This window comes from Sciurus carolinensis, chromosome 8, assembly GCF_902686445.1.
Source record: "Sciurus carolinensis chromosome 8, mSciCar1.2, whole genome shotgun sequence".
Classification (NCBI taxonomy): domain Eukaryota; kingdom Metazoa; phylum Chordata; class Mammalia; order Rodentia; family Sciuridae; genus Sciurus; species Sciurus carolinensis.
Window position 1 is genome coordinate 122,308,244 of NC_062220.1, and position 9,995 is coordinate 122,318,238.

The 9,995-nt window shown below is 42.9% G+C and overlaps 1 protein-coding gene across 7 annotated transcripts in view; it reads right to left on the minus strand.

Moving 5' to 3' along the window:
* The window catches only part of Med15 (mediator complex subunit 15), a 67,016-nt gene extending 63,464 nt beyond the window's left edge, over positions 1–3,552 (minus strand). The window contains exon 1 of one of the 7 annotated variants that reach the window (XM_047560405.1): positions 3,391–3,552. In XM_047560405.1, the coding sequence (XP_047416361.1) occupies positions 3,391–3,458 (68 nt within the window). In that variant the 5' untranslated portion in view covers positions 3,459–3,552. The remainder of the gene's footprint in view (positions 1–3,390) is intronic. The other 6 variants (XM_047560402.1, XM_047560406.1, XM_047560404.1 and 3 more) reach the window with 6 other exon arrangements.
* Between the last annotated feature and the right edge of the window lie 6,443 nt (positions 3,553–9,995).

The following is a 9,995-nucleotide window of genomic DNA, read 5'->3' on the forward strand; positions in this document are numbered from 1 at the left end:
AAAAAAAAAAGAGGCTTGGAGAGTGGGACAGCTGGCGTTTTATTGTAATGCTAAGGGAGGTCGCTGATAGGCAGTGGCATGAACCCCTTGGCTGCACATCACCCTCACCTGTGCTGCTGGGGGAGGAAGGAGTGGATGGGCAGAAAGGGAAAGGCTGCAGTTCAGGAAAGGTTCAGATAGACAGACTCAGTATAGGAGGACCAAGACTTAACAAGATTCCTCACACACGCTAGGACTGGTTAGGATTCTATTAACCAGTCTCAATTCAAAATCCCTCTTTCTCAGTGGGAGTCAGATTAGCTTATACTTTGGTAAATCCTCAAATGAAACTTCCCTGTTCTTTGCTATGCTTTCTTTTTGATGATACTAGGGATTGAAGCCAGGGCTTTACCATTCAGGTCTATGCTTTATTGCTTCATGTACTATAAATCACTTGGGTTCAAAGCACTTTCCAAAATAGCTTATTTTAAATAACAGCATAAACACTGCAGGAAGTTAAAATTACAGATGTGTAAAATACCCTCATACAAATCCTTTTTTAACCTTGTGAACACAATGAATAGACACCAGGAAAGTGAAACCTAGAGAAAAAAACAGGCAAATCTGAGAAATAAAAACACCCACATCACATTAGGAAGGCCATCTTTGAAGCTGCATACTCAGCTGTGGTAGAATACCCTCTCCCTCAAAGGGATGCAGGTCCTAATCTCTGGAACCTGGAAATATGCTACATTACATGGCAAAAGGGACTCTGAGATGTAAAAATCTACTTCCCCAAAAGGTGTATTTAAAGGATAGACTTGAAGCAGATTATCTTGGATTACCAAAGTGAACCCAATTCTAAACTAAGCCATGAAAAGCACAGAATTTTCTCTAGCTGAAATCACAGATGTGGCAGAACTGTGCTAGAAGGGGTCATACAGAAAGCATAAAAAGGAACAACCTCTAGTAATAAAAACTGACCCCAGGCAAAAAGCCAGGAAAGAAAGAGGACACCTCAGTCTTACAAGTGTAAGGAGGTGAATTTAGCCAGCAGTCTGAATGGGCTTGCAAGCAGATTCTATTCCAGTGCCTCCAGCAAGAAATTTATCCTGACAACATCTTGATTTCAGTTTTATAAGACTCTTAATCAGGAGACCCAGTTTAGCCTATCTGAACTTCTGACCTACAGAAATAACCAGATTATAAATTTCTGTTGTTTCAAGATGCTAAATGTGTGGTAATTTTTTTACAGCAGTAATATAAAAATACACAGGGGGCAACCTGGCAAAAAAAAAAAAGCTGGGTGTGGTAGTACATGCCTACAATCCCAGCAACTCAGGAGGTTGAAGCAGGAGGATACCAAGTTCAAGACCAGCCTCAGCAGCTTAACAAGACGCTTATTAATAAGGGTCTTAACTTAATAAGACCCTTAACTCAATTAAAAAAATTAAAAGGGCCGGAGATGTAGCTCAGTGATAAAGCACCTCTGGAAGTTCAATCCCCAGTAGCGCCTTCCCCAGAAGAAAAAAGAATAAATTCAGTTCTCCTGGAAGCACAAGGACGCCGAACCATGAAGTATTCATTGGTTGATCTTAACACCCAAAAGAAACTTTTCAATGTTCCCCCCAGTCCTCTGATACTTCTCCAGCCCTCCCTCATGACCTGTGATGAGGACTTATTCTCAATACTGGGCTTTCCAGAAGAAAAATCCTTGCCCTGGGGGCTTTTCTAGCAGGAGCCCTGAAGTGGATTATCCCTCAAGATTTCACCCAGAAATAACTCAAATTCTTCAAAATGCTGTTCAATGATGCTGCAATGTCTGCAGAACTCTCCAGAGGCTATACTGTGGCAATGCCAGGAGTCACTAACACCACTTCTTCCACTGTACTAAGGTTTCCCAGCATTCAGTCTGCTTCCTTCCATCCACACAGTCTGCTTCCTTCCATCCACACTGCCTCATCCCACCCCTAGTTAGTCATCAAGAATTGTCCACAAGCTTCCCTTTCTCTGGAATCTGTCTTCCTCTTTCAGTTTCCACCCTGTGTAATGCAGGCCTTTATAATCTCCTGTCTAATTAAGTCATCCCACAACCATTTTACAGAGCAATGTGACAAGCAGTGATCTACCAGGAGGAATACATAATGAAAGACAGGTATGTGTCCCCCCAACAGCTCAACAAAACTCCCAAACCAGCCTTAATGGCCTGTCTTCTGTCCTTGATTCATTTCCAAGGACTCAGGGGATCTTCCCAACATGGCCTGCATTTCACGACCTTAAAGTAGGCTACTTGCCAAATACAGGCTCAACTCCTTAACACAACACCCCACCACTAACATGACAGCACCTGTTCACCCTCATCCATTATCTCCAGAACCTCCTTACTCCCCAACCCCAGAACTCTCAGCCTCAACAAGGTCCTTCATGCAGTTAAGTGTTCTTATTTCCCCAATCTTCTGCTTGGAATGGTAGTTCTTCACACATGGCTTTCTAGGTCTCAGTTTATTCATCACCTACTCCACAAGGCTGCTCCTGGTCAGCTAACTGAGACTTTGCAAGAAGCCCCTGCAGCACCCACAGCATGAGGCAGCACTGCAAGGAACTGGCTATTCCTTTATGGACAGTGCCATCTCCCAGGTAGGGGTTGTGTTTCTGGCAATTTTGTGGTGAGCACTACTCTCCAGTAAGCTCAGTTAAAAACTGCTAAATTAAAAAAAAAAAAAACTGCTAAATTAAACAAGTACTCAGTGGTGAGGGACTGGAGTTCCGTTGGGAGGAGACACCAATTTCAGTTCTTCACTACCTCCTCCAGAATCAATGATCGCTTCCTGACAGCCGCTTCCTGTCACCCTTTGGCCAAGTCCACACTACGCCGGCGGGTCATCTTTAGATTCTTTGTTCCTACCGCCCAAAGTGGACACACACACACACACACACACACACACACACACACACACTCCTCCCCATACATATACATCCCACCCCCATCCTGAAGTGCTTTTCTGGAAGAGAAATCACGAAGCACTTAGCCCTGGTAAAACCATTACGGGCCGCCTCTTTCCCTTTCCGTATCCAGTGTGAACCAAAGAGGGGGAAAGTGTGCACCCAAAGCATACAAATGACGAATGAGAAAGCTCAGAATGATGACTCATAAGCCAAGGCTCCTTGGTTTGCAGAGTTCGGCCCCAGGAAAGCTAACAAGCAGTCCTTGCCGGTCAACAGAGGAGGTAACCACCGGCGGGTCGCACCCTAGGTCTCACTAAAGTCGCGGGTGCCTTAAGTATCTAGGTGCCCTAGAGACCCCGCAGGTTCCCGGGCCCCGGGTCCAGAGCTGGGTCCAGCCTCGGCCTCGCCCACCGCGCAAGAAAGGAATGTCCGGCCATCCCGTCCCCCGCCCCGGTCCCTACTCACATTTGACTAACCAGCTTCTGCCGGAAGGCGGTACTCCGCCAATCGGTCTCCTGCCCGGATACATCCATGCCGGTAACCCAGCTCCCGCTGCCCGCGTCCCGCTCCGCCGCCGCCTCTACCGCAGAGCCAAGGCCCAAACCCGGAAGCCGTCCGCGGCTCCTTGGCAGCACCGGAAGTAGAGAAGGTATTGTGGGAAATGGAGTCGCGCGCGAGGGCCTAAGGGAAATGGAGTTCTTCTACCAGCTGCTCTCCTTCCAGGCCCCTGACGTCCAGGTAGTCACGCTTCCCATTCCGGAGCTGCTGTCTTGCTTGGCCGGGACCCTGTATCTAGAGCTGGGGAGAGCAGTGGCTGCGTGGAACTCCTGGTGTTGTCCGCAGGAGGTGCTGCGACCCTGCTGTTTGTTGGCCTCATCAAGTCCTTGAGATCTAAATCCCTCAGGAACAGGCGGACAAAGTGCCAGTCAGCTGTCTACAGCGATGCCTGGAAGACAGTCTTTCTTTTCTCTTTTTTTTTTTTTTTTTTTTTTTTTTCTTTCTTTCGATTTTTGGGGATCGAACCCAGGGGTGCTCTACCTCTGAGCTACTTTTCCAACCCTTTTTAAAAAATTTGAGACAGGGTCTTGCTAAGTTGCCCAGGCAGGCCCGGAACTTGTGATCCTCCTGCCTTCCGAGTCACTGCTCCAGAGAGAAGGTGCTTCTTTATCAAATATATGTGAACACTAACTGTGTGCGAGGTTCTGTGCCTGCTCTCCAGTGACTTCCAGGGCTGTGTCTGAGGAGTGAGTGACCAGATTACTCTCATGATGCTTCTTTCCGTTGGACTTGTAATCTCAGATTCCACCCATGGCTTTATTTTGTGAGGAACTTAAACCATATTTGTTAATTTTAAAAGCCTTCATATTGACCTTTTTCTTTGTCCCTGTCATGGAGAACACAGCCCAGTTGGTCCCTGGAATACAAACATCAAAACAAACTTGCTCAGTGGGAACCAGTGGGAGGCAGAATGGGAGGGTTCTGGAGGTCTGAATATACTTTTATGAGGGCAAAATTTCTCCACATTGGACCTATGGGGTTATCTTGTGCTCCTGGGTAATGGTGAGAGTGAGGTGACAAAAATCCGCAAGAGATTCACAGGAGCAAGTTGGACACAAATTTGACCCTCAAAGAATGTACTAACACGTAGTGATGCCCACTGAATTCTGGGCCCCATCTGCGTTATGTAGACCCCTTGTCTCTTAGCCCTAAGCAGAAAAAGGGTGTGTGTGGGAGGGGAGTGAGTAAGTTCCCCAAAGGGGCCCTTCTTGCCAGCAGGGTTTCAGATCTTGCATTCATGTGAAAGCTTTTTACATCTTCAGACTTTTTTTGCTATCATTCTTCCAAAAGAATTTGTAAAAAATTATACCTAGGTATGATCAACTTGTCCTGGTTTGCCTCGGATTTATCTGGTTTTAGCTCTGAAAATGCTGAGTTCCTGTAACCCCTTCAGTCCCAGGCCAAAAAGAATGATTGATCACACTGTCTGTACCACCCCACTTGTACATTTTTTATTGTGATATAATTCACATACCATATAGTTCTCTATTTTAGGAACTCCTTTTTTTTCCTTCTTTCTTGAAGAAAAAAGTGGCATGCACCACTGTGCCTGGCCAGCTCACCTTTTAAAAGTGTCCAATTTAGTATTTTCTAGTCTATTTACACATTCATAAAGTAGTATAACCGTTACACTCTTTTATACTTTTTTTTTCTTTTTTTTACTGGATTGAACCAGGGCTACTTTAGCACTAAGGTACATCCCCAACCTTTTTTATTTTGAGTTGCTGAGCCTAGCCTTGAACTTGCAATCCTCCTGCCTCAACCTCCTAAGTAGCTAGGATTACAGGTGTACACCACCACAGGCAGTTTATATTGTACATTTTCATGTTGACATCTAAAATTTTCCTCTGTGAATTGCTGGTGGTATAGCTCAGTGGTAGAGCATTTGACTAGCAGGTATGAGAAGCTGAGTTTGATCCTCAGAAATGCAAAAAATAAAAAGAAGAAATGCACTTTTAAGTTAGGCACAGTAATGTGTACCTGTAATCCCAACTAATAGGTGGCAGGGATGAGGCAGGAGGATCACTTGAACTCAGAATTTTGAAGCCAGCCTGAGTAACATGGCAAGGCTCTATCTCCAAATAATAATAATAATACTGATAATGTCAGCACACACCTGTAATCCCAGCCACTTGGGAGGCTGAGGCAGGAGGATCACAGTTCAAGGACAGCATCAGTAGCAGGCCTCAGACAGCAACCCTGTCTCAAAAAATAAAAAGGGCTGGGGGTGTAGGTCAGTGGTAGAGTCCCCTTCAGTTAAATTCACAGTATAAAACACACACACACACACACACACACACACACACACGCACACACAAAGAATAAGGTGGACATCTTGTCTAACTCAAGAGACATTTCAGTAGAGTCCCCAGGACAACCCTCCCCCTTCTTCCTCTCATTTAGAAGATGATTAGAGCAACAGACACAAAGATCCACAGATAGATGAAGAGACAAACAGAACCCTAGAGCCTTTGTCATTATGGTCAAACTTAGTATTGCTCTCTTTACTATTTGCTCCAAAGTGCTATTTCTACTTGTACCTTCATTTGGATTAGTAGCATCCAGAGTAACAGTCCATAGTGAGATCAACACCATTTCTTGGCTGCAGCAGAGCCCCCCTACCAGCAGAAGTGGAGAAACTCTGGTTTCAATAGTTTTAGAGGTTCAAAGTTCAAGATCCATTGGAGGTTGGGACCACTTGGCCTCTGGTAAGGTAAGTAGATGACAACACATTATAGAGGGAGCACATTTTGAAGCATGCAGTCACATTTCAAACAAAGGTGGAGAGAAAGAGACCTGACACCCATAATCTTCTAAGGTTCATAATCTTCTATCAATGATTTAAGAGCCTCCCATTAGGTTCCCACCTTTAGAGGTCCTAGTAGCACCTCTTAGTACTGCCACCTTGGAGACCAAACCTTTATATACAGATCTTTGGGGGACATTCAACATCTGTTTTATTCAAGCTTTTTAGCTTCTATGACCATAAGACCTGACAGAACAATTAGAGGAGGAAAATTTATTTGGGGGCTCATTGTTTTGGAGGTTTCATTCCATAGATGGCCAACTCCATTCTTTGGGACCCCAGATGAGGCAGAACATCATGGCAGAAGAGTATGGTGGAGGAAAGTGGCTCAGAACATGGCACCAAGAAGCAGAAAGAGAGAGAGAGAGAGACAGCTCTGCTCAACGAGGACAAACTATATACCCTAAAGGCATGCCCCCAGGGATCCACATCCTCCAACTATACCTTACCTGCCTACAGTTACCATCCAGTTATCCCTATCAGAGGAGTAATGCACTGATTGGGGATTAAAACTCTTCTAACCCAATCATTACATCTAAACTTTCTTGCATTGTCTCACACATGAGCTTTTGGGGGATACCTCATGTCTAAACCATAACAAATACAAACCATAGCACTTCTACTTAGAGAGCCTTGCATAAATCCTTCAAGCATGTGGTCCTTTCCCTGAACTTTACCTAAAGCCCCATCCAATATTCTTCCTTTCTTGGTGCTCAGTTCCTGGAAGGTGCTGACTTGTACTTCCTTCCATCCTAGCAGTAGCCAGATGGGACTCCTTGCTTTGGTTTGAATATGGTTTGTCCCCCAAAGGTTCCTATACTTGGTCCCCAGTGTGATGAAATTGAACAATGGTAGAAACTTAAGAGGTGGGGCCTAATGGAAAGTGATTAGGGAATGGGGCATCACTCTCTGAATGCATTAGTGACCTCTATCAAGGGAGCAAGTCTGGTCTCATGGGATTTAATTAGTTCTTATGAGAATGAATTGCTATAAACTGAATTTGGCTTTCTTGATGCACTTGCTTGTTTCCTGTCTTGGACATAATCTCTCTATCCTCACATGGTCTCCCTCCATGATGCATCTATCATGTTATGATATAACCAGAAGGCCTTCACCAGCATCCAAAGAGATGAAGTCACCCAATTTTAGATTTTCTTTTTATAAATATTTTTTTAGTTGTCAATGGACCTTTATTTTATTTATTTACATGCTGAGAATCGAACCCAGAGCCTCACATATGCTGGGCAAGGGCTCCACCACTGAGCCACAACCCCAGCACCCAATCTTACTAGATTTTCAACCACAAAATTGTGAGTTAAATAAACCTCTGTTCTATACAAAGTACCTAGCCTCAGAATTTCTGTTATAGAAACACAAAACAGACTAAGATACCCTTCTACCTTATTTGACCTTGTGTCTACAATCTCAAGGTTGAGGTAGGGGACGGTTATAGCTTCGATCAGCAATAGATGGTAGAAACTTTCCTTTACTGAACTACATCCCCAGCCCTTTGTGTTTTTTATTTTGAGGCAGGGTCTTGCTTAGGTGCTGGGACTGGCCTCAAACTTGTGATCCTCCCATGTCAGTCTCCTAAAAAGCTGGAATTAACAGGTGTAATTACCATACCTGGCCATGGCAGAAACTTTAAAAAGGCTCAAACATGGGCTGGGGGTGTAATTAAGTAGTAGAGCACTTGCCTAGCATGTGTGAGACTCTAGATTACATCACAAGTACCATAAAAAACAAAAAGAGGGATAAAGACAGGACCAAACATTATAAATCCCATGATTCAGAGGCAACAGTACATGTTTTGGTAAATTTCCTTTCCCCTTCTCTCAGTTAGTTTAAAAAAAGTGTGACAGGTCATATTGTAGGCACCATTTGGATCCTGTTTTATAGCATAAGCCTTGTCCCAAGTGTTAATAATTCTTAAGTAACTGAAAATTTCATTACAGTGTTGATTATAGAGATAAATCATGGGAAAAATCTATGTACAACCAACTATAATGAATGTAAAGATGAATATTTTGGGGGGTGCTAGGAGTAGAACTGAAGACTTCCCACATGCTAGGCAAATGATTTACTACTGAGCCACACCCCCAGTCAATAAAAGATGATTTTAATAAAAATATCATGCCAATCTATGAATCCATTTTAATGTCTGTCTTACTCATCCTTTTGTTCTTGGATATGTAAATTAGAAGCATTTTTTTCCTTGCTACACATAATATATGACAAACTTTTTTGTTCAGAGAGCTCTGTTAGTGTTTTGGAAGATTTTCTCAGCCCAGTCCTTGGAAATGCATCCTTAGGTCTCAGGGGCAAACTTTAAGACTCGTTATGTTTTTTATGCAATTCTATGCATTACATACAATACAATGATTTTTTAAATAGGAAAAGTCTAACTCTCTTATTGATCTTAACTCATGTTAAAATTTTTCAGAGCTGGGGGGTATTAGCTCATTAGAAGAATGTTCACCTAGCATGTATGAGACCCAGGGTTGTATTCATAGAACTGCAAAAGAAAAAAAAAATTTTTTTCAGGAACTAGGAATGTAGCTCAGCACACAGGAGGCCCTGGGTTCTATCCTCAGCACCACACAAACAAAATAAGTTCAACAAATTAGTTTCACTTGCCTCCCCCCAACACCCCATCTCTTTCTCTCTCCTAGGTGCTAGAGTTCTAACCCAAGGCCTTACACGTGCCCACTTGCCACTTAAGCACTGGGCCACCAAGCCCCATCCCCACCCCTAACTCACCATTTATTAGCTATTTATAATCAGACAACATCCTATACCTAAACATTTAGAAAAGTTGCTATGTGGAACTGAGCAGAAAAGGTAGATTTCGTAAGCAGTAAAGGGCTAAAGAAAACAGAAATGGAAGAAAAAGTGGATTATTTCAGAATTACTTTCTTTATGCAGTTGAAAAAGAGGAGACTAGTTTTGATGGCTCAGGTAAAACTATTCCCTTCTGATTGGCTATTGTGAATTTCCTGTTTGTTTGTTTAAACTGGCATATTTCAAGGCAAGTTCTATTATGTGGCATCTAGTGATGGCATCTAGTTATAGACCTTCATTCTGGTTTGATCAGGTCTGTTGGGCTTAATGCAGGAGCTCTATCTAAAATAAGGTCATCCCCAACATTATTTTTAATATTTAATTATTTTTTAATATTTAATTATTTTTAAATAGTAAATTTTTTAAAATATTTAATTATTTTTATCCTTCATTAAGGAGAAGGTTGGTAACGTTTTAACCATTTTTTTGGTATTCAAGAATATTGAAATAAATGTGCAAATGGAGACAAAACTGGCCTTTTCCACGCTTAGGGAAGAAAGTTCTACCTGATAGAACTTGCATGTGCAGTGACAAGAATTATTTTGCATTGAAATTATCTACAATGTACAGAATTGTAAATTAGATCCAGGACAGTGAAAGACTAGACTCTGATAACACAGAAAAATGTCTATGAGCCACTGCATAGTTCTCCCTTGAAGCATAATATTTCCCCCCAAAAGCTCATGTGTAAGAAAGTTTAGAGGTATAAAGTGATTGGGTTGTGAGAGCTTCAATCTAATCAGTGCATTAATACACCAATGTGGAATAACTGAGTAGTAACTGTAGGCGGGTAGGATGTGGCTAGAGAAGGTAGGTCACTGGTGGCATGCCTTTGGGGTTTATATTTTGTCCCTGATGAGCAGAG